The sequence below is a fragment of the Aptenodytes forsteri genome, unplaced genomic scaffold (assembly GCF_000699145.1).
Source record: "Aptenodytes forsteri isolate BGI_AS27 unplaced genomic scaffold, ASM69914v1 Scaffold404, whole genome shotgun sequence".
In the NCBI taxonomy this organism is placed as follows: Eukaryota; Metazoa; Chordata; class Aves; order Sphenisciformes; family Spheniscidae; genus Aptenodytes; species Aptenodytes forsteri.
Window position 1 is genome coordinate 3137927 of NW_008795629.1, and position 24576 is coordinate 3162502.

At 46.8% G+C, this 24576-nt stretch overlaps 1 protein-coding gene across 3 annotated transcripts in view; it reads right to left on the minus strand.

Annotated features, from left to right (window-relative positions):
* Positions 1-3902: 3902 nt before the first annotated feature.
* Positions 3903-24576, minus strand: part of TP63 (tumor protein p63) — a 107530-nt gene continuing 86856 nt past the window's right edge. Inside the window, exons 6-14 of one of the 3 annotated variants that reach the window (XM_009282360.2) lie at positions 23040-23155; positions 22606-22715; positions 22180-22316; positions 21043-21125; positions 19925-20061; positions 8031-8188; positions 6939-7083; positions 5978-6071; positions 3903-4730 (exon numbers count right to left, since the gene is read on the minus strand). In XM_009282360.2, the coding sequence (XP_009280635.1) occupies positions 4434-4730; positions 5978-6071; positions 6939-7083; positions 8031-8188; positions 19925-20061; positions 21043-21125; positions 22180-22316; positions 22606-22715; positions 23040-23155 (1277 nt within the window). In that variant the 3' untranslated portion in view covers positions 3903-4433. The remainder of the gene's footprint in view (positions 4731-5977; positions 6072-6938; positions 7084-8030; positions 8189-19924; positions 20062-21042; positions 21126-22179; positions 22317-22605; positions 22716-23039; positions 23156-24576) is intronic. The other 2 variants (XM_019472875.1, XM_009282361.1) reach the window with 2 other exon arrangements.

Consider the following 24576-nt stretch of genomic DNA (forward strand, 5'->3'; position numbering starts at 1 on the left):
CAACTTGCAAAGAGGCAGAGTGGGAGGCCAGGTCCTGCAGTCCGCCCACTGCAGCACAGGCAGCCACTTTGCTGTCAGGAAGGCAGGGGTTTCTGCTAAACCACACAGGACAGGAAGAACGTGATGAGCAAGACACCCTTCACAGGCTCCACTCGGACATTTGCCAAGTTTTGTTGTGTCCGGCTAAGTTTCATTCCAGGGGACTGCTGGGTTCAGCACGCTTAGAAAACAGCGTAGAAGGGCATGAACGTCTTTAGAGGTCCACCCAGGCTTGCAAAACACAGCTGGAAGCCTGTGATGGATCCCTGCCCTGAAAACTTCATGCCTGCATATGAAGCATCCCAATATCCAAAGACAAAATTCCAGCGGGTACGGGTGGAGGGCAAAAGGGAGAGCACCAGCTTGGGATTCCTCAGCACTGAAACCCTTGCTGTAACATAAGCAATGCAGAAGTTCCTACTCCAGCAGTGGATCACAGCAGACAGCAATCGCAACCATCAGCAAACATATTTCAAGCCAACCTGGTTAATGGAAACTGAAATGTTATTTTACCTGATCCAATTTGCTCATCTAGAGGCAAGGAGTCCATCAGCTGAAACAGCAAGTTCTTGCAGCTGTTGTAGTAGCACTTCTCTCTTTTGAAGGCAACATACTCATTTTTAACACCACATTCAAGCATGCTGAATGTCGCACGACTGCCAGAGCGCAACCAGGGGACTGATGCCTCTGGATATTGATATCCAGGGACAACTGCTTTTCTAATCCTTCGGCAAAAGGGAAAAGAAAGTGTGACCAGAACCAAAGAAATCAGGCAGGCCTTCCCTACCCTAATGATAAACGTGAAACTAACTTCCAAGGGAAGCCATGGCCTTTTCTTCTTTTGAGATCTTTGTGGGGTTTTTTTGGACTCTCCCCATTCCCGAACATCCTCCCTCAACCATAACCCAGGAAAACTGTAAGAGACAGACATACAGACATGGGGCCCCATACAGAAACCACTTACGAAGCTGGGCTGTTAATGTGGTGGTCCATGGACAGACTGAAGCCACCGGCTGATGAAGGCCACTCCATCACTTTTAGGACAGCCACCCCACTGGCTCTGAGCTGCTCTTCTTTCAAATCCTTGGAAGAGGAATTGGGATGCAAAGGAAAAGGCTTTGGTAGGAGAAAGGATGCCTTTGGTGTAAGTTAAATAAGGAGGACAAACCTCCCCAAGCTCCAAGGGGGATGGTGGAGATGGCTGGGCAAGGGTATTTCACAAGTATGGAGGTAGGAAAGGGCAGCACTGACCCTGCCTGCTCAAAGGGCACGTTCCCTCCCCCCGGCCAGGGCACACAGCAGTCACGGCTCCATCATGTTTGAGCAGGACATTGAACACGGGGCACTTTCCAGTGCCTTGCTCAGAAACAGAATGAAGAAACCTGATGAAAGGGCAAAAAAGAGCCATGCAGACAATGCAAAAGCCAGACTTCACAGTTCAAGCAAGAGGTTTACAGGGGCTGACCCATTCGATCTGCCAGAAAGAAGGCAGATGGGTGTGTGATGGCACCTTGTAACACACCCTTGTGCCATGGATGGATGGGGATTAGAAAACTGCACACGTGGGCAAAGGCGATGCTAAGCCCCGGCTGCTCAGAGGAGGAAGCAGCAGCAAAGTCTCCTGCTCATTTCCAAGGCGGCGCATAGGCAAGAAAAGAAGCTGTTTGGGAATTCAGTGTCATTTTCAGTTTGGCTTTTATTTTCATTGACTTCAACAACAAGGTGTTCCAAAACACACACAGGTCTTGGTGCAGGCAACACTGTCATTGCTACAAGCATTGGCAGATTCTCAGCTCAATTAACCCATACGCTTTGATGTATCAAAACAAAACAAAACAAAAAAATCACAGCTCTACAGGGGAGGGTAAAAGCTACAGCAGTTCAAACTCACTTGAAGATTCCAGTTATACAGAAGTGGGCTCCATAGTGGTATACAGTAGAAAGAAGGTTTTCACAGCATATATTTTAATCATTAGTGATGCAGCAGAAAAGCTCCATCTCGCTGCTGAGTTGGAAAAGCAGATACGGAAGTTCTTGCACCCAGACTCTGGGCACAGCATTAACTGCATTAACCTTTATAGTCAGAAGCTTCCTAGTTCCTAAAATGATGGTATTTTTGCATCAATATTTGTACAATACTGAAGCAGCTCAGAAGGATTACACAACGGAGATGCAACACCTTGGAGGTGAGAAGGGCACAACGTAGTTCACCTCCAGGAATTTGCAGAGTACCCACGCTAAGACTTTCCCCGCACTAACACTGCCCCGCTGAATTAATTCTTGCATCGAGTCAAGAGCAGGATGACTCGCTTCTTTCGTAGCATATAGAAAAGAAAAAAAGGACATAGTAAGTTTTCACACTGAGCATGTTAAATACTTTGAAATCTAGGACGCTGCTCTTTGAAGTGTTACAAAATAAAATGATAAAACAGGCTTTCAGTACCCCCCTCAACTGCAAAGTAACACAGGAATCTCAGTATGAAAAATACAAATATATTTGGTCCAGTGACAAGTCATTTGTTACAAGGTATACTTTAAGCATTCGGCATAAAAATAATAATTAAAAAAACAGAAAAACAAACAACATTTTATTGTGGTTCTGTCAGACCCGGTAGCCCAAGAAGAAATAAAAATTGGCATGTTATGCTGTAGGAAACAAAAATTACACATACAAAAAAATATTTATATACACACACTTTACAGGGTAACCATCTTGCATTACTATTTAGAGCTATCCAAAATAGGCTTGCACAGTTACCGAAAGGCAGTCTTTGAATGCAACATAGACCTGGCACAACAGACAGATGGAGGAGGATGCTAACAATATCAGACTTAAATGAAATACGTGGTACACAGCAGGGACAAGAAAACAGCCACTGCATTGAAACGAGATTATTTGGTTGTAGCAAGGTAGGATGACAAGTCATTTAAGATGCTTTTTTCATCTTTCCCCAACCAAAAAAAAAGTCAGGCTTACTGTTAAAAAGAGCAAGCCAACTTGAAAGCAGCTGTGCTGAGCCGAGCTCCTCGGTTTAGGTTTGTTTGGTATACGTTAGAGTCTCACTACCTTGGCCAATATAAATGTGAAAATATGCACTTTGTTCAGTTACTTGTCCACAGGATCACTGGCAGTCAGAGCACAGCTGCTGTAGAACCAATAAAGAAAAAAACAGAGAAAAATCAATTTCTCATGTAAACATGACATTTTGCAGTAGCAACACTCGTATTACCAGGAACTGGTCCTTGTTCCAAGGCAGTTGGAAATTTCTTTCTTTTTTTACTCTCCACTTCTGGTTGTTCATCACTTAGTCTATAGTCACCAGCAACAAACCACAACAGGCTCCAGCCTATTACAGATATATCTGAAGACGGTTCTACTTTACTTGGCAGGAAACCAATCTAGCATGGTCTAAATAAAAGATTGTCTGGGTTTAGGATAGCTGAAGCCCTACAAATCAGTGTGCAGCTCTTAGTTGGTCCTCTGTTCAACTGGAGGCTAGGCAGGCAAATCCTTATGCTAAACTAACCAGGCTGCATACGTGGCAAAGCCTAATTCTCTAGCTTAAATATCAGTAGTAGTACAGAATGGCTAAAGGTTGGGTGGGGGACAGAAGTCAAGAGTGACCGATGGCTGTATTTGCATTTATATCCTGAAACAAGCAAACCAGGACATACACATGAATGTAAATTCAAAACAAGAAGAGACAGCAGGTTTGTTTTTTCCCAGAGAAGGCGAGGGAAAAGGAAACAGTGGGTTGCAGGTGGCCGTAAGCGCTGGCCTGCCCAGCAAAGTGCATGTGCTGTCTCCGCTGGAGAATATTACACATGAACAGAGCACTCAGCTCTGTGGGAAGAGGCTGTTTAAGTGCGACATTCAGCAGACCGATTCCCATTTATTTTTCGGATGAACTGCCAGTTCAGGGTTTGGTGGCTTTGGGGTTTTTTGCATTTGGTTTTGGGGTTGGGGTTTTTTTTTGGCTTTTTAAAAATTTATTTTAACCTTCCTGCTTTTCAAAGCAGGATTGCTGGATGAGAGAGACAAGTTTGCAGGTCAGGATGCCCACAAGGTGTGTGAGGATTCAAAAGTCAAGAAAAGAAGCCCTCTCCCCAAAGGAAAACATGAAACAAGAACAACGCCTTCTTGAGAAGGTCAACGGCTTTCAAGGAAATACCACCCGCCTTCCCCCTTCGCTCAGCTCTCCCCCTTGCAAGAGCTGGGGTGGAGGTCGCGGTCCAGGAGTACGACCTAGACAGCATCAAGAGCATAACTAGCATGAGCGAGCAAGAAGGCTCCCTCCGCCCTTCGTCCAGGGGTGCAGTACCAAGCAGAAGGAAGACAAATGAAGGGCTGAGCAGTTTGTGGCCAAGGCGGGGTGGAGCAGGGTCCGCGGAGCTCACTCTCCTTCCTCCTTGATGCGTTGCTGTTTGTTGCGCCGGGCATCCATGTCGAAGTTGAAGTCGTTCCACTCGTCGCGGGGCGGGAAGGAAATGGTCTGCCGGAGTGTGAAGCGGACCGCATCGATGACCCGCTCCCCCCGGGTTTCGCTGGAGCCCACGCTGACGGTGGAGGCGCCGCTGGGGGTGCGCAGGAGGTGGGGAGGGGAGGAGAAGTCATGGAGCTGCCGGTGGTCCAGGATGCCCTTCCAGATGGCATGGCGGAACTGCTCCGGGATCTTGAGGCTCACCAGATCCTGCAAGGCAAGGTGGAGGGCTTAACAGGGCAATCCCTGGGCAAGCTGGGCTCCGGGAGTCGAAGCAGCCTCTGGGCCACCCTGCAAATGCCTATCAACCAACAAAGCTGCTAAAATCCAGGTGGCCATGATGCACTGTAGAAGACAAACCACTAATCCTGAAGGTGGTGTTTCACTTCTGAACAAGCATGTGTAGCCATGAGGCAGCAAGGACTAATGACACAAGGTCTGTTTTGAAGTTACACAAAACACACATTCATGCATAAGATATGGTGACCTAAAGCTAGATGTGTAACTGGACTGCATGGCCTCGAAGACAACCTCAGGAAGATCCGCTGGTTGTCTATGGTGGGGGATGCTGGGCTGCAGAAGTTCAACAGCTTTGAAAATGTACATGTTTATTTCAAAGCCTGCAAAATAATTTTAGAATCCAAGTCTGAGCTCCAGTATTCGAAGCTCTGGGTCTGACTCTATAGGAACTGCGTTCATTACCTGAACATAACCAAAATTTAAGAACAGACATGAAAACTTGGACTTTTAGGCCCCATCATCTCTGGCGCAGTACCCAAGGGTAGCATTACCTAAACTCTGGGAAATGTGATAACAGCTTCTGAAAAAATTAGCAACCAGCTTTGGTTAATTTGGGTCAGCTTTTCTAATTAAAGCAGCAGCAGAAGAAAGGCAGCCCACGCTAGGAAGCAAAAGCACCACAGCCTTGCAAAGTCTCGGGGCAAAAATATGGGACAGCCAGCTCTGAGGAGAGCAATGGCACAGGAGAGGAAGCAGCAACCCTGCAGCAAAAGCCATGCAAGAGAAAAAAAACCAGCTGGGCTGAGATGCCAGTGGCAAGGGAAGATCATTAAGGTAAGGCCAGAAAACAGAAGCAGGGAGGGAAAAACGCAGACGACTTCTGGACAGCCCACTTGTCTGCAGGCGAGTGAGGTGTTTCAGAGCAGTGTAAACTGAAACCAAGCCCTGCAGAATTAACAGGCATGTGGGCTGGGGCCACTTCGGGGGCTAAAATGCAGTGGTGGGGAAGGGGAGACACTCTTTGTGCCAGGCAAGGCAGTTACAATGCTGGCCCTGAGTCCAGCCTCTCTTCACCTCACAGTAAGTCTTCTCTGTGTGCAACAGCCTTAGATCAAACTAATCATATAAAAATAAAAATATACTGAGTCTGGATTTCTGACCTGTTCCTACAGCAGGGCCAAGAGTGCAAACAAAGGAAATGGTGAGGAGTTACTTACATCCATGGAGTAATGCTCAATCTGATAGATGGTGGTCAGCCCCTGGGTCGTGAAATAATCCACACAGGATGAGCAGCCCAACCTCGCTAAGAAGCTGCAGAGGAGGAAGGAAGGAAGGAGAGAGAAAAAAGGATCACCCTGGCTGCAACAGCCCAAACCACAGAAAAACCAAATACTCAGCCAACCTGCAGCAACAGGAAACGAAGCTTTCACCCTTGCCTTGACCTTCTCCAAGACATCCCAGGCCAGTAAGCCACATCGCTGCCACATCAAACAAATGAGGGAGTCCTTCAGCTTGGCTCCTAGCAGACAACCCTCGTGGCAGCACCTTGCCTTAGGCAAGAGCCAGTGCTACACAGCCTGGATCTTGGGGCAGGAAGGCTCACCTGGACCCTTGTGCCAGGTCACTTCACCCAGAAGGTGAGCCCGTGGCAGCCTTCTGCATGGATAGAGGGCTTCAGCAAGGTGGTGGGTCTGGGGCTCAGGCACATCATGCACAAAGTACTTCAAATCAGCACATTCCTCCCTAAGCGTAAAGGATTCCTCCTTTATGGGCAGCATCTTTCAACCTGTTTGACCTCATGGAGGGCAGAGGGGCTTCTGACCCCAGCCATGGCTTGCCGAGTGGCCAAAGGGGGGGGAAAAAAAAAAAGAAAAAAAGGAAAAAAGAAAAAAGAAATGTTTGCAAGACTGCCTGGCGCCCTCAGCTCCACCAGTCCAATAGATGCTGCATCCCTTGGCTTTCTTGCAGTCCTAACGTCCCTGTTTCAGCTGCTCAGAGGTGGGGGTTTAGAGGCTTGGTGCCCAGAGGGTGCCAGCCCCGGGACTGCCAAGACCCACTGGGATCCAGTGCTCCAGGAGAACGTGGCGAGTGACCCAGCAGGACCCTTCAGGCTCCCAACACGAGGCATCCGCTCCCTGCGGGTTGGAAATGTGCGCTGGGCAGCCTGCTCCCGCTCACCTGACGATGCTGCAGTCTGTGGGGTACGGAGGAGGAGGGGTGCAGTGGGACGTTGAAGGCATGGAGAGGGGAGGAGGCAGCGCCTGCGTGGGGCTGAGGCCATTCATGTCGCCGGTCATGGCCATGTGGGTGCCCATCATGGGAACTAGAGGAGAGAAGGAGGAGCACATTGTTACCCAGGTGTCCACAGACCCCCCACGTCGCCCCCAGCATGGCGCCAAGGGACAGCACCCGCAACCAAAGCAGCCTTAAATCCCCTGCAAAGGCCTGCACAGAGCGAACTCAACGGGGAATTTCAGGCAGGGCCACAATGATCGCACAAAGACCAGATGACAGACAGTCCTTCACGAGCTCTCCCCTCGCCAGAGCAACTGTCAGCAGCGCCACCGCGTCACCTTCCCTTACAAACAGGCTCAGTAGAAACCTAAGCAAGCCACAGGCATCTCGGCTTTCCCTGCTGCAGGAGAGGAGCGGGACAGAGCCAGCGGAGTAACCCAATACAGAAGCCAAACAGCTTTGTTTTCAGAGACACCGAGCACCCAAAGGGGATCAGCAACAGGTGTGGGCAAGAGCCCAGCGCTTTTGAAATTAAAGAAAACCCCAAGAAAACTCAGGCCCCAGAACTATGTCTGTCATCCTGGATTTACAGGGCTGCTGGGCACTCTTCAGCAGCCAGGAGGAAGCAGGTTACAGAGCTGCGAGATGCAGATACTTCCTTTGAAACTAAGAAGTGTCTTAATTGAACTGAGGGGAAAAAGTTTGCCAATGTTCACATCTCCTCTGCTGGGAAAGGAAGAAACCACAAGCTTTGAAAGATAGATGACAGTGCAGCCAGCCAGATCTGCAGCAAGAAGTAGCTCTTTTCACTCTTGTGAGGCTCAGAGCAGGATGCTGAAGCTTGGAGAAAGGAGGTGACTTGCCCCGTGGCACAGCAGTGAGCAATATTTGACTCTGCAGGTTCCCAGCTCTGCTACCACGAATGACTCCAGGCTCCCCGGACTAACACTAGCCACTTGGAGATGCCAAGTCTCCTTCCCTAGATTAGTGAGGTGCGCGCACAAAGCAGGAGAAGAAGGAGCGAGTGTTTCTTACTGTTGGTTCCCATGCCGTCGGGGATGGTGGTTGGGGTCAAGGCATTGCGCTGCTGGGGGTTGATTAGCTGGCTGACCGAGGGCAGCTTGTTCATGCTGTTCATTTTGCTGAGCGGTGGAGAGTTGGAGCCATAGGATGACTGCGACTGCATGGAGGTCCTGCAAACCAAGGAGATGTTAGGACAGGAATCACAGCGGTTGGTTGTTAAGAGTGCGCATCCAAGGGGCTACGTTTTTTGTTTGTGGCAGCGGTGAGCTACTGCTGGTGAAATCACTGACGCCATGGGAGCATCGCAGATAAAGATCATTGGAGAGAGAGTCAACAGGAAATAAGAAGTTTCCCAGATATTCTGGGCATTTAAAAAACAAATGGTGAAATACTGACAAAGGGAAGCTTCACTTTCAGTTCAAATTTTTTATTTAAGGAAAAGTTTTTAAGTAAGTTTTTCAGTTGAAGAGAACATATGCAAAGCCCGCAAACAGCTGCCAAAACTCAAAAATAGTATTTTTAAGTTAAGTTAAGCTCTCCTTGTGGTCAAAGGCTTTTCATAAGAACAAGAGCTGAGGAAGCTACCTCAAACCATCCTAACTACCCCTAAAACCTGACTGCAGAAACAATTTTCAGATCGGGTCACACTTATCACCTTGGTTTCTCCAAAATTCCTAGTTATTCATATAATCAGGTTGTTACCAGATGTACATGTAACAGCCAGAGGCTCTTTGCTCAAGACAGACTCCATACACCTTAGGGACCACTACTGAGATGGTCAGAGCTGCCTGGGACACCGACACGCAGCTTTTGCTGGTGTTAAGGAGAACTCTGTATCCAAACCCCACAGGCTGCTTGCAAAGACTATCAGATTCTTATTACCACTCGGCAACAGCACTAGCCTTCCTCAAGTCCAGACAGCCCCAAACTTCATCCAGCATATCTATGAACCGGGCCAGAGAAGCTTGCTGGCGAGCTCCCCTGCCCCAGCCCCGAGGGTCCCAGCTGCAATCCCGCCTCGTAAGCGATCCAGAGCACAAAGACCAGACTGCTTCTGAACAGTAGCCCAGTTCCCAGATCGAGTTACAGCTGCGGCATCCCATCTGGAGTGGGGTCTTATTTGGGATATGCAGAAAATGATCATTAAAGCGGGCCCAACAGCGCAATTGGCAGAGCATTGCCATGCCACAAGAGCGCGGGTTTTTCTTTCTCTGACACTAGGGGCATTTGCAAGACTGAGCAAAAGGTGCTGGGGAAGCGTGCACGCTTTCCAAACACGATGTACCCTCGCAAGCCATGCTTGCCCAACAGAGCAGAGGTCACCCGGCTTGCCACAGAGCCCGGCACTCGTTCGGCCATATCACAGTGACCCTGCGGTGAATGTGCAAGGGCATATTCCCATCTTATTTACCATTGGAAAACTTGTTTGTCCGGGTGTAACTGGTTACACCAATTCCTGGGAACTGGCTTTCCTTCTATGCAAAGGGACTAGTTATTACTTCAAATAAGCAAAGTGTAAAGGAAGAAAAGGCTTATTCCTAGATAATTTATTAAAACCTTCAGCACTCAAGGTCAAGTTTCATACAATTACATTGTCTCCAGCTTCCTGCACTTTTAAGACTCGCAGTGTTGGGTGGCAAAAACATCTATGCTGACAGGCTAGGGTATCTAAGGCCCTGAAGAAATGTTACCTAATTACACAATTACAGGAGGTACAGAAGGGTGTGAACTGTCCTTTGGCAGTGAAGATGCAGGACAAGATCCAGCAAACTTCATAGACTCAAGGAAGTGGAAAGCACAAGAAGCTTCACAAATTAATATTTATGATGGCAGCAACTCCCAAGGGGAAGTGAAACCGAGCCATGAAGTTCAGACCCAACTTTTCACGGTGAAGGGAATGATTCGGATCCGAGGCTTCAATTCACCAATTATAAAACTTTAGGCCAGCCATGAAATTCAAGTCAGGTTAACACCACCATTAACCTAAGAGGCTTCTGGATTTAGGACCAAAATGAATATTTCTACTTTACAGGTTCAGGCACTTATCCTAAATGAGCTTCAGCTGAAATTAATACACACCTGAGTAGTCTCTTAGGGCAAAATCTGCATGATATGCAAGTGAGGTCACCACATACACAGTGAAATTCCAAATCAAATCACAAAGATTTAAAAAAAAAAAAATTTTGTTGCATTGTTTAAGCTCAGGACAGATTTTAATGACTAGAAACTTTTTTTTTTTTTAATGGATGCCTGTTGCTACAAAACAAGATTCTCCAAAGAGGTCAGTAGTGGGCCTAACTTTGCCCTCTCCACCAGCAACTGTGATCTCAGCAAAGCTAGTTAGGAGACTACAAAATACTTTGGGGATTTAAAAAAAAAAAAAAAAAGCAGCAAGCAAACAGAGGCCAACCCAAAGCACCCTACACTATAGAAAACAAATGCATACTTTAACATATAGCTTAAGGATTCCATTATTATCTCATTCACACTCATAAGAATCAAGCTCAAGACAATCAAGCTCAAGTGAATAAAACAGGAAACGAAAGCATTTTTCTTCGTACCCATACTCGTTTCAACTAAACGATTCCATCACGTGAACAGATGTGTAAAAGGTCTAGAGAAAGCCATCTAGCCAAAGAAAAGTCCCAAGATAAACCAAGATGCAAAATTTTATTGAAACTTAATGTCACACATCAATATAGCAACAGCCTCAGAAACACAAGAAAATGTTTTTGGTATTAAACACACAGACTACATGGTGTTTGAGGATTCATTTAAAATGTATGGCTTTTTTCTCAATTTTTTTTTAAACAGGTATTATAAGAATGTCATGCACGGTGATTTTCATTAAAATTGTACTTACTATGTCTCAAGAAAGATTAGAAGTAGGAGCATTAACATTTCTTTGATATCAACGCCAGTGAAATGCATTTTAATATCAAGGTATAAGGACTTCAATTAAGAGATTATTAGACTTCTTGGAACAGTCTGATACGAAAGGCACTGAGTCACATTCTGCAACTGATTTTTCTCTCTTCAAGAGGCTATGTAATTATTTAGCCAATAACATTTGTAGTTATGCAAGCTCATATGAGGGCAGTCGCCTCTCATGCTTCAAGGCATATACTGATCATCTCAAGAGGTCAGGAAGGAACTTCCTTCTCCCACATATGAAGCACAGTTCAGTTCACAGATTACCTTGTATAATTCTGTGCTGTCCCAGCTCACTGGATATCAGCCCTTCACCAGAGGTAGGAAACTGCTTGGATAGACCAATTACCTGATGCAGCAGACAAGTCCTAGAGTCCTCATTCACATTAGATGAGCACACCGTCATGTAAGCAGCCTTAATGCAAATGACATCAAAGGTTCATTAAGTGCAAGAATAGGGCAGCTCAGGCTCAGAGAGTTTAAGATTTCACTCAAGCCCCTGTGCCTACACTTTGCTGTCCCTGAAGACCTAGAGCTAGTCACAATGCAGAGGGACCCAAGTGAAATCAAAGCTGTCCAGTTCTGGGCCCGCCTTTCCTTACAGTAGCCACAGCAAGTGCAGCAAGGATTACATCCCAAGTTCACACATGGTCAACGTGCCCATTGGCAATGTTTTTTCAAGTGAGGTTGCCCACTGGGCTGCATAACACTGGGATGTCATTGATGTAGTCTAGTAATGGCACACAAGTGACACAGAGGATGCTCAGTTGCACTCATCCACTTTGAAGGCCCGTGAAGCGGGACACTAGAAAGCAGAGAGATGCTCTCCACATCTCAAACAGCTGCTATTCTAAAGCAAGCAATAGTGCATCTTTCCAACCACACAAGTGGTTTGTAAGCTTGGTAACTAACTGGGAGCGTGGAAAGGAGGAGCCCTGATGGTCACTAGGCAGACAGCAACTACAGCACAGGGACAAGGGTGCCAATAATGACTCCCCTTAGATTTCAGGTATGGGAATTTCCCAAGGCAGGCAGTGGATGCAGTCTGCTCTCCAGGGAATGGAGCTATAATACAGGGAGTGGATAAACATCAACTAGTTGACATAGACTGATATGACCTGACTCAACTGATAAGGCCCAATTAGTCCACTTGGTTATTCCTTGAAAGGAAAAGGCTTACTCTTCTGAAGCCCCAGAGATGACAAAGAAGCAATCAAAAGACAGCTGGGAAAAAGTTTTCTCCTTTTATCTGCAAAGGACAGACTACGAAGCAACTCCAATTGCTTCCAGCTCCAGGTTATTTGACTAAACAAAAAAAAAAAATAACAAAAACAAAAAATCCACCTTCTAAGATAAGTAGCCAAAAAACCACAAAAAATCCACCTTCTAAGATAAGTAGCTGGAGAGCAAATCAAGTCACCATTAAGACCAGTTTCACAATCACCATCCTTTTATAGGTAAGGAGGACAAATCCGAAAGCCTTTCCAGAGGACAGTGGGATCCAAATAATTTACGTTCTTGTTTGGTGAAGTCCCAGGTGCTGTATTGCCCATCATGGTACAAGAGATTTCCTAGAGGTCAGACCAGATAATGAACTGGAGCATGAGCTGGAATCTCCTAGTGTGGGCTGTGGATGCCTTGTATCTCTGGTGGGCTGCCTCCTCAAACTTGGTGGTGGACAGGCCCTGGAACAGAGCTCTAGATACAGATTAGTGTGTCCCTGTTGCAGTATTTCTGTATTGCCATCCACAAGCAGGCAAGACCAAGATCCAGGAATAAACCTTCACTGGAAGGACAGACTGACAGTGCCAAGCATAATCCTGTGTCTGGGCTTCATTTTCAGTTCAGATTCCCACCTCTCACAGGGAAAGGAATAGTATTGCCTTTCTTCTTCCAAATAGAAAGGCACAGAGAAATAGTTATATGCTTTGTGATCTCGAAGTGCTTCCTGGAGTTTCCAGGCAAAGTAAAGAGGCACTTGATTTGGTTAGTTTTACACAAGGAGCGATGGTAGAGCTGCAACTGTATGAAATAGTCACTGCTAGTATTTAATTAGTTATTATTTATACTTAATCACAATTTTGGGGGCTCTTGTCCATCAGCCCTCCCCCACACTGCTATGGTACCACAAGTCTTGCTAAGACAACGAAGGAGATATCCTAGAGATGGGATATGGCTCTCAAAGTACGAGTCATCACCTGCTCAGATCACAGCTCTGCTGCCTGGAAGCAGATGATGTGATGTTCAGAGATAAGAGTCTTCTCCCACTGCATCAGGCTTTTTTCCTTGGTGGGTGGCCAGGAGGCCTGTTCTGCATTTGGGAGGCACCTTCTCTTCAGGCTGTGTCTAACCACAAGTGTGTCAGAGCTGGGTACGCACCTGCCCCAGATAAATCCAGCATGGACTGCACTGCAGGCACACAGGTCCCCATCAGTATTGATCCAGTCCCCTGTGTTTCTCAGGGACTGCTGATCACTGGCATTTGCAACCACCGCTAATCTGGGCAGACACCAGCCCACAGGGAGCACCGTTGCTTCAGTAACTTCTTCACTATTTCCTGCAGCTGTCAACATTGGAGGATTCCTCAGGAGAGATGCCACTGCCTGAGAGCGTGGGTTGAAGGACACTTCTCTACCAGCATCAGGGGCTGTTCTTCATGTAAGGATGTTTGAGCACCTCTCGGTGGGGAGAGCCACAGCAGGCATCATGCCCACCCTCAACCAGCTCCTCCCTCATCACCAGCATCCACACCGAGTGCCATGCTCAGCAATGCCAGGTTAATTCCACAGCGTGTTTCTTGCCTGTTGATTGTTCCTCCTTTGTGCTGGTCTGGGCTTGACACTTCGAGATCAAGTTTCCAAAGGGTTCAAATCCACCTTGTCAAGCCCCATACAAATGGCCTTCAGAGGTCGAGTTTGATGCAAGCAGTGTGAGGATTTACAAGTCCTTGCTGAGAAACGGTCTCCTGTGCAGAAATTGCTAAGCCAGGATGCACTTCACAGACACAATAAGCAAAGCCACTGGTTGCAGGATTAATGGACAAGGTGGGCATGGCCTGAGGCCACTTGGCTAAGTCAGCTGCAAAATATGCTGGCACCACTTTCCTTTGATCTGTGAGGTTTGTAGTGGTGGGGTAAAATTTAGTAGGGTTGATGAATACTCTAAAGCAACATCTAATAACTGCTGAATGTCTGCAAGGAAAGGGGCAAACGCCAACCCCTTTTCACAGGTAGGGCAATGAGCAGTTTTGGACACTCTACCCTTTACACCCTCAGCTGCAAAGGGATAGGGACACTGGGCACACATGGATGTCTTTACGCAGAAAGACTCCAACCTCATGTTCACCTTGTACAGCTCAGCCCACCACCTGGATCAAGCCCACAGAGTCAGGAGGGACCTTTCTAAGTTCAGCAAAGCTGGATTAATGCCAGCGGTACTGGTGCAAAGTCAAAGTCACCCACTCTTCCCTACAATTTTGATGTATTTTAGATCAGACCCTTTATGATTGGAAATAAGGGGAAACAATTCATGATGCCAAATTAGTGGGCATTTCTACAGGAAAAAAAAAATTGATTTCTTACCAGTGCCAATTCATATAATTACTACTTCCCTCTGTCCAGCAGTACAAATACTTCATCTACTTGCACTATTACTGCATGACCAGCATTAAAACAGGCCAAATTGACTATCACAGACTGTTTAAACAGACCCAACCCTCCTCCATCCCCCCCCCAGCCCATGAACACATTTTTAATTTAAACAAGACAAGAGGCATTTTAAAATTGAGACCTGCTCAGAGAAACCCTACCGAGTTTCACAAATACAGAAGTAACAGGAAAGAGTATCAACAGGTTACAAAACCAGGAAGAAAACGTTAACAACAAGACAGACGACATTGTGGTTCCTGACCTCCCAATGCTACGGGCTACAACTAAGAGGTCTGTAGAAGTGTCTGTTGGTTTTGCAAAGTTTGAGTCCCTTCGGGAGATTACTCTCACTATTTACTCTGTTGCTATCAGGCTGTGTATTTGCCCCACTGTTCCTAGTCCCGCCAGCTGGGCAAAGTAACCCCACCAGCTCAGTTTATGGATATACTGATGGGTTTTGGGGGCTGGAATGTTTTAGGATGGCATCGGTCTGTTTGGGAGGGTCTCTCCTTGAGTCCGTGAGTTCACTCCTGAAGCAGGCCGAAAGGAGACTGTAGAGAAGGAACCAGAGAAAAGAAAAAGATGAATGTACAGGACCCTTCACCAGCCACCACAAGAGAAACAGTCACTTTCCACCTTCATGATCACAGTATGGGCTTTGAAGGAGGGGAAAAGCAGATGTCTTAGCACCTACAGCGAGGGTATGCGACAGGGAGATTTAGAAAGCTGGAAAACCCCAGGTACAAGTGAATGCTTGGCAAGGAAGAGAAAACAACTAGTTGATAGGGAAATCCGATTTCTGTGTCCCAGTCTCATGGGTGCAAATGGTGCTCCCATACTGTTCCCAGCGACAAATACAAGAGGAAAAAAGCACTCAGTCAAAGGGGAAAAGGAGAGAAGCAGCCTCCATTGAGCCCACCTCAAACGTCAATTACTTAAAAAACAGAAGCTGGTGCTAGGGAGAGAGGATGGCGTCTACTGTGAAAGGGTCATATTGATTACATCTCAACAAAGCTGGGGGACTCTCTGCACTAAAGCCAAGGGGTCCCTGGGGCCACCAGCTGATGTGGAAGGCACTGCACTCTTGGAGTCAGCAAAGCAACGCAGCACTTCTTCATATACCTAATCCTACACTTTTTCGTGCTTACTTTCATCGTGGCAATTCTCTAGTGAGAATGCTATCCAAGTGCCTGGAGTTCACAACACATGCAAGCACAGCACTACAAAACCAAACCAAACCATGCAAAAATCCACTATTAGCTTCCACACCAAAAATGAGAATAACTAGGTGGAGATATGAAGAATACCTTCCCCACCAGCCCCCTCCCCGTGACAGCAAGCGCCAGTACCCTTGCAGCTCCCATCTCAGCTGGAGCACTCCAGGCACTGGATAGCTCGACTTTGTCATACCTCACTTGCAAGGTTAATTCCCTCTCATCTGGATAACGAGCTGTGCAGCTCACTAGACTGAAAGGCAGCCAGTGGGCTGGTAGCTGCAACCCTGCTGATATGAGAGAAATGTTTGCTGGGATATAAGAGCTTGCTGGGACATAAGAGCCCTCTTCTTGGTAGCCGCTGGAAGACTTTGTGAAATCCCTTCAATCATGCTATGGCCAATTCAAAGAGAGACTGTTCTGAAAACAGCACTCAGCAGGGTGACACTCACCATGGGAAATTTTGTTGATGTTTTCCAGTGAAACCCTTAGAGACTGTGCAGATACTCCCTGGGAATATTGATGGTAAATGTATTTCACGGTAGAGTATTGAAGAAACTTTCCCTCCCCTCTGGTATCTCTGGCAGCAGGGATCTTCTGGCAAATCCATGTTTTAAACAACGGTGGCAGACCATGAAAAGGAAGTCTTCTAAATAAACATGTGTGCTGCTGTTCAAATATGGGCCCCAGGATTTGGCAGTGAAAAAGGAAGAACAGAAACTGCAGCTGAAAAAAAACTTCCCACCTATGATCATGAAGGTATTTGGCATAACAGTAAATAAGAGAAAACCATGCACAAAGGAGCAAACAGAGAGAGGAGATGAGACAGAGAAAGATTGTGGTCTGGCGCAATGTGGAGCATTGTAGTATTTTTGGTTATCTTGTGGGACACAAAGCTCTCCGCTTGTCACCAGATTTGTCCTTTTTATTCCAGAACAGTAAGACAGTTGCATCTGCTGGCCTGCCAAATGCCATGCTGGTCTTTATGTGCACGAGAGCAATTATACAATTGTCTTCCAAAATGACAAATTTATTTTTTTAAAGCTATCTTTCACCATAATAATCTCATCTTTGCTTTTCCTATTCTTCAAAAATGATGAAGCTTTCCATGTTGTAGTGATTAAAGGGAAACTTCTTCCCACACACCTAGACAGCTTTTCTATGTTAACTACTGCTCAGAAAAGTAAACTGAAAAAATAAAACAATTCCTCCATCAAGGCTTGACTGTGGAGCACACGTGGATGCAGCTCCATTTTGGGAATAAAGAGCCAAAGGCAACTCACAAACATCCTGGCCACACAGAGCCCTGCTAGGACCTACAGCTTCCTACACATTCAAACCTGGTCACTGCATACGCACTTTCCTAGCTCCCAGTTTTAACACACGCTTTGAATGAAAGCAAGCTGAGACTCAGTTTTGAAAGTACATCCCTACTTATAAAGCAAAAGGCATTTTCTTTGCCTTTGGCTTTAAACTAAAGGGGGGTAGATTTAGACTAGACATAAGGAAGAAATTTTTTATGCTAAGAGTGGTGACACACTGGAGGAGGTTGCCCAGAGAGGTGGTGGATGCCCCATCCCTGGAAACATTCAAGGTCAGGTTGGACAAGGCCCTGAGCAACCTGATCTAGTTGAAGATGTCCCTGCCCATGGCAGGGGGGTTGGACTAGATGACCTTTAGAGGTCCCTTCCAACCCAAACTATTCTATGATTCTTTTAAAGCCAGAACAGACCCACAAAGGAGTCACTGTGCTGCTGAGTTTGGCCAGCCTGGCAAGGAAGCAGTGGCAGGACATCTCCCAGCAGCATGCAGTTCGCTGAACCTGCTCGCATGCAAGGTTGCTCTTACCCAAACCAGTTCCTACAAAGCGTCTTCTCTCCCCATTCTCACATCGAGACCTGAAGCTCCTTTACGATTCTTTTTTGGGGTGCAATTGCATCTATGAGTCTTTTCAGCCTAAATGCCCCTTAGGCCTGAACTCATTCCTTCAGAAATTAAGTCATACCCTGAATTATCGAGGAAAAAGCACTAGAACCCAGCCGCACCTAAGAAGCTATTGCTTGAACATGCATTTCAGCACAGGGGACCCTGTTTGATGGCAGGCTGTCGGCAGAGACAACTGCAGCAGCTCTGGACAAACACTGAAAGTTATTTTTCTCCCCACTCCTGGCATCCTTAGAAGCTCTTAATCTTTCTCCCCAGTATCTGAGCACACTCAGCAGCTGAGAAAAATCAGTATATAACTGGACAAGTGCCAGGAGACATGCTAAAAGAAGTTTCATTAAATTAAATGGCTGGACACATACACGCTGGTCTTAAAGGTAACACAAATACCAACCTCAGTTGCCAGGAACCCATCCTATTGATATAGGAAGAATGAAAACAGTCATTATGGCAAAGCAACTGTCAGCACCAAGTGAAAGCTGTCATCTGCTGCCGTCCATTTCTGCTTACAAAACCATTTCTCAGCTGAAATGGCTGTAGTTCAGGTGGAGCTTTCAGGACATGCAGCTGAGCGCACAAAGGCCGCAATGCCTAGCAGCTAGTAAATACAAGCTATAGTATATAGAAACAGTGCAGATGACTGATAAAATTCTCATTATTATTAAAGTACCTCAAAAAAAAAAAAGTCCAGAGCCCCTGGATGCTCCAGCCATTTTGGCAGAAGGCTTTTTTCACACCTCCACAAGACTCCAGCTGACACTAAAACCACACAGGTTGAAATGTGAACACATGCAGAGATCTGGCAGAAAGCCGTGGTATTGCAGAAGTCCTGAGACAAGGCCAAGGCACTGAAATAAATCCCTACAGGCTCAAGTGGGACTTACGTGGTGCCTTGGCCTCGTGCTAACCTCTGCAGAGGAATGAGTTATACCCACAGCCTCTTGACGCGTGAGCTTACCAGGAGGAACGCATGAGATCCTAAGCACTACCGCTGGTGGCTACCTACAGCCCGAGCGGCTATTTTCTGTCACCCGATACAGCAGGTGAAGCAATGGCCATGAATGACACTGCTTACAGTCTGTCTGGGAAGTCATTCTCTGACCCAGTCTCTGTAACTGCAAAGCTTTGGGAACAGAGGGGAAAATGGAAACCAAACACTTATTTGGCCCTTCTTCTCCCCATCCTCCTGCCACTTACACCACCCAGAATAATCCTGGTGCAGCCCTGCCAGCCAAGTTCAGACAGGGACTATGTCTGCCTGGATGGAAAGTTTCTCATGCGCAATGCGGAGAGTCAGTGACAAAGTATAGTTTTTAAAAACACTTTAAAAGTGCACACGTAGAGTCTTTCTTTGAAGTGCCCACTGGTCACAAAGCAGTTCTTACATGCTTCATCCTTGCTCATGGATTTTCAGCTTCCCTTTTTATAGCTGAGGAACCTATAGTATTTATACCCCACTGAGACACCAGCCCTCCAACAGCATCAGAAATGCACAGCAGTGGGATCTGAGCGCTCGGCCGAGCCAGTGCTCACAGTCCTGGCTTCACATGCTCTTGGCAAGATGCTCAGGTGGACACCCTCGAGAAGGTGTGGAGAGGGCTCCACGTTCACTGCTGTTCCCACAGAGCAGGTGAGAGAAGAGCACACCCCCCCTGCGCTCCCCAGCTGGGACACACATGTGCATTGGGTTTCTGTCTGCAGGCTGTTCAACAGCACTTGCTGTGCCTTGGGCTCCGGCTGGAAGTCAGGAACGAGGCGCTGAGCCTGTCATTCACCCTCCAAGGCCAAAAGGTGAGCTGTGTGGGACAAGAGACTAGAGAGGGACCTTGCAAGCAGTCAGGATGTGCACTTGGGGAAGGAGGACTGCTTTGTCCCATTGTGGAGGTCGTGAAATCTGAATCTCAGACTCATGATCTCTCAAGCTCTGGTCCAGAAACTCGGTTTTGGCCAAACTCCTGGCATCAATTTCTACCAGCTCTGACCAGGGGGTTAACAAGCAGCTATGTTGTTGGAAAGGATTTTGCCAATGCAGTACTCTATGAGTGCTTGGCCCTCGGTTGAGTACCACATCCCTATGAACAACTGTGCAGAAGCCTTCTGTGTCTCTCTCCTCTCTCCCCCTTCACACCATCCTCACTGCACAGGTCACTGCAAGCACACTCATACTCACTGCTTCTGGAGCAAGTGCTGGTGCTGCTGCTGCTGCTGCTGCCGGTAGGTCTCAATCGTGTGCTGGGGAAGGTACTGCATCAGTTCCAGGGACTCTTTGATCTTTAGTAGCATTTCATATGTCTCCCGTCCCCTCACCTGCATCACGGGAAAAAGAAAAGAGGGAAAAGAAAAGTCTTAAAGGACGGCATCTATAGTGACAGCCACCTTAGTGAGTTTTAGATAAAGTCACGTAAACAACCAGAGCAGAATGCAAATAGTCTGTTTACACTCTATGCATATGCAATAAAACCGCTAAGCCTTGTGCTAGAGGTACAGCAGATAATGTTGAAGAGCAATAATCTAACACTGCAGGCTAATGAACATCTTGGGGTTGTCATCTGACTCGATGTAAATCTGTGCCAACCAAAAGCAATATTCTGATCCAATCTGTTAGACAGAAAATGTCTTTACCTGCCTCAGATGTAAGCAAATCTGGTGCTGAATCTTACATGCCTTGAGGAAAAAAAAAGAGTACTTGAATTTGGGTGTTGGGTTTGGATCTCCCTTTTCCTCTAAGCACACCGTGGTTTGCGATTTATCCAACTAAATGTGGCTCATGGGGAAGCAGCTAAACGGCCAATTACAGATACTTCTTGCTCTTTCTGATCCTACACTTAATACAGTGTATTTCAATTCTCTCACTCCACAACAGTTGTAATACATACAAAAACCAAAGAAACATCCACCTTTGTCAGCAAGACAACACCAATTAGCTCCAGAGAAAGCTCAAGTGCCACAGAGCCAGAAATGACAGATGAGGAAACCCAGTTAGGTCTCCAAAACAATATTTCCACCAGGACAGACAGATTACTTGGGATATTCTCATATGCCTTGCACAAAGCACTCCCAGTCAGCAGCTAATAGGATTTTTTTCTTTTTTTTTTTTTTCCCCCTTGGAATATGGTTTTAAAATAGATAGCTCTGGGGATTAAAAAAAAAAAAAAAAAAAAAAAGATATTCCACATCCCATCCCCATCCTCAGTTCTCTTTGAGGTCTAGGTGAGCAGCTGACTTGCCTCAAGGCACTGAGGAAGATACTAAACACAGGATAAATGCAAAGAGAGAGAGAGAACTCACCGGCAAGTATAAGAGCTCATCATCTGGGGAACGTCTTTTTTTGATAGATGTCATCTGTATGCCATGAGTTCCTTGTCGAAAAGCTGGAAGAGAAACCCCACAAGCATCCCATTAAAAAAAAAAAAAAAAAAAAGAAAAAAAAAGGAAGCTGGGGGGGAAGAGAGAGAGATACAAAAGAGAGACATGAAGTGCATGGCCAGCTCAAATCCACAGTGCTCTGACAGGGTCTCTGCCTGAGCCACTCCAGAACTTGCTTGCAGCTCCTGGCTCCTTAAGGCAGACACGACTTTGCAGATGTTGGGTGGCCATATGGCTTGGGGAAACACGTCAGCCAAGGAGCAGTGGGTATATGGCAAAACCCCAGCAAACCATACCTAGAACAAGCACTGGCTCTTTGCAGGAAAGACTGTGAGCTTTGGTATATAGTCCTCACGAGCTGTCAGTGGATCAGTGATCCACAAAGACGAGACAGCAGGCAGGGAGCACGCAGAATTCACTGCGAAAACAAAGCCCCACTCCAATCTGCCTCCTGTCAAAACCTGCTGCCTTGCTGTTCAGCCTAGTGCCATCACCGAACATATGCAGAAAACCAAAGCTGGGTTTCCACATCTTGCATGTCTGATGAGTACGTTGCAATCCTTAGAGTACAGAGAGAGGCCACTTGCCAGAGCACCTCCGATGCACAGTGATACACAGCAGGGTTTACGTGCAGTCTTAATCTAGATCGCTGTGGCTAGAAGACACATGCCACAGCATGTGCTCTCCTCCTGGCTAGGAGGAGCAGAGAATGACAGCACAGTCCCAAACAAGCAGTAAAGGTTCAAAAAGTGGTTACAGAGTCCCAACCATGTACCTTGAGGGTGGCAAATAAACACCCCCTCCAGCCACTGCTGGCAGGGCTTATCTAACACAGGCAGCGCTGCAAGGGAGCCCACAAACCCAGATTGTCAAATGCCGTTTTGTGAACACCAGCTCATTTTTCAGGCTGATTCACCTTGGGAGAACAGACGACTAATGCCCTCCTGCCTCCAAGCTCATGCACAGCACCGCTCCATCCCTGCGGCACAAGCACCAGGGTCACACCTGCACCCGGTGACAGCACGATCTGCAATCTGCCCAGCTCTGCCAGCTACTTACGGCGCTTCGTACCATCACCATTCTTTGTGCTGTCGGAGACTTGCTGCTTGCGGATGCTGTCCTCGTCTGCTTTGCGATCTCTGCCTGGGCAAGCGCAAATGCGGGCTTCGAAACATCGGCGGCCCAAGACTTGCCCACTGGGAAAAGAAGTGAAAGAGGAAACGTCAGCTGCTGGCTCAGATGGGAGCCAGCAGCATCCCTCAACTTCACACCAGACTATGCACAGACAAACCCAAACCTCCCATTTCCCAGTCAGGATGTCCCAGGTGCCAGGTGTCGGGCAACTCCCACCTGCAAAGATTTGAAAATATCCTATGGCCCCTTGCATCAAACTGTCCCTAAGGATATGCAATGCTGCCCCGAGCAGAAGAGGAGCCAGAAGGCCACCTCTCAAGCAAAGGGCTACACTCATGATGCACTACTTACTCTCTGGTTTCCAGTGTCACAATGATGAGGATCGGGCGACGGTTCATCCCTCCCACGCAGCTACTGTTACACATGAAGTTGTACAAGACTGTTGTGAACTCCGTACCAACCTGGATGAGACAAAGGGGATGTGCAGAATAGATGGCGGATGGAAAGCTCTGCTTTTTCCAGGCTCTCCACTTGTACTCCCACAGCTGTGCTACAATCAGACTAGCATGAAATAGGCCCCACCACAAGGCTTCTTTAAAAGAAATTAAGAGCTCCTGCTCTCAAGGGATAAAGAGAGTGTTTAAAAGCTCATTTCTGACAAAGAGGAAGAAGGGATTCATTGTGATGAGGATGGGGAAAGCACGAGATCCCGACTCCTTTGACTAGGGTTACAACCCCCACACCTTTGTGTGCTGGGGTGCCACCACCCTCAGCCCACAACATACCTGGGGCGGCTCGTAGGGGACCAGCACACTCTGCCTCCCGGTGATGGGGTCTTCTACATACTGGGCATGGCTGTTCCCTTCCACCCTGATCAAGTGGCTGGGAGGTGCAATCTGCCCTGCAAGGGCAAGGAGGCAAAAAACAAGAGACACCGTTCAGCGAAACAAGCTCACACGCAGGGCAGCAAGATCTTCCACCAAGGAAAACCCCTGCACCTGGCCCCAGACGTCTATCAGAGCACACACGTGCCTCCCAGCCCTTAAAGTATCCCTTCTGCCCGCTGACAGACACGAAAAGCAATGCAGACTTTTCTCAAGTTCACCCTGGACACTCGTGAGTAAACTTGGGAAGCCCGTGTTCAAGATCCCAGACTAAGCGAGCCCAAACATCAACTGAATGGCAGCTCACAGCAACTCTTCGAGCAGGTAACTCCATGTGGATTTTCACACCAGCTGAAAGCCTTTCTTTTCCTCCCCCTAACATGTATACAAAGCAAATTCCTTCAAATCTCAGTCCCTACTCTTTTCCCCATCAACTGCCAGCTTTCTTCTGTTCCCTCCCATCAGTCTTGATACTAAGGAGCTAAAAAAGATTCCAAGCAGCAGGAGAAATATGCATTTAATTAACGGTCAGCTTGAAAAATCACGCTTGTTTAGCGCGGCAGCAGAAGGGAACATGGTTGTCTTTGTTTCTAGGCCCCTTTCCAATAATTTAAAAAAAATAGTTTCCTTCCTGCAAATTTTCTTCAGTGTTTCTACAACATACAACTAAATTCTGAGGAGAGAAGCCTGTTATGGGTTCATCCAAAGAATTTGTTTTGTGTTTGAACTGTTCATTTCTTACTCAAAATACAGCATATTTCTAGAGAAATAATTATTTCAGAATAATAATTTCAAGTTTTAGGTTTTTTTCTTTCTTAAAACTCCACCACTGAACCAGGTATCAACCCTCAAAAAATCCAGTACTGTCAGAAAAGCACTTTCTAATATGAAAAACCATTTCAAAAGAACTGTCTCACTCCACTCTGATTTTACACTCCGAAGTCCTTGCTTATTTTTGGGCTTGTCTAGCTGGCTGCATTATAACCAGCAAAGGGAGCAGGATGTCTCAGGAGCCTGGATAACTGACACCAACCGGGTTTTTTTACAGTAGGAGATAAATAATGCACGTAGAATAAAACAGATGCTCATCTGAACTTATGTGAACTTAAGCGTCCAAGGCAAAGTGAAGCCCAGCCCATGAGTTTGCAGAAAACCCCAGGACATTTTTAAAACAGCTGCTACTTCACTAACATGAGGAGAAGCAAGTAAAAGATTAAAACATTAATACTGAACCCATAGTGTTAAACGTACAGGAAGGTTGCCTACAGTTGATGCCTACAGTAACGCATTTAGCGTTATCCTGCTAGAGATAAACAGCCCCTCCGTCTTTGAGGCGTGGATTAAGGACTGGAGATGATATTGCATCCTGTTACTAGATCCCTGTCCCAGTGACATGGAAGCTCATTCCTGAGCACAAGAACAGCTGCTTCTTATTGTG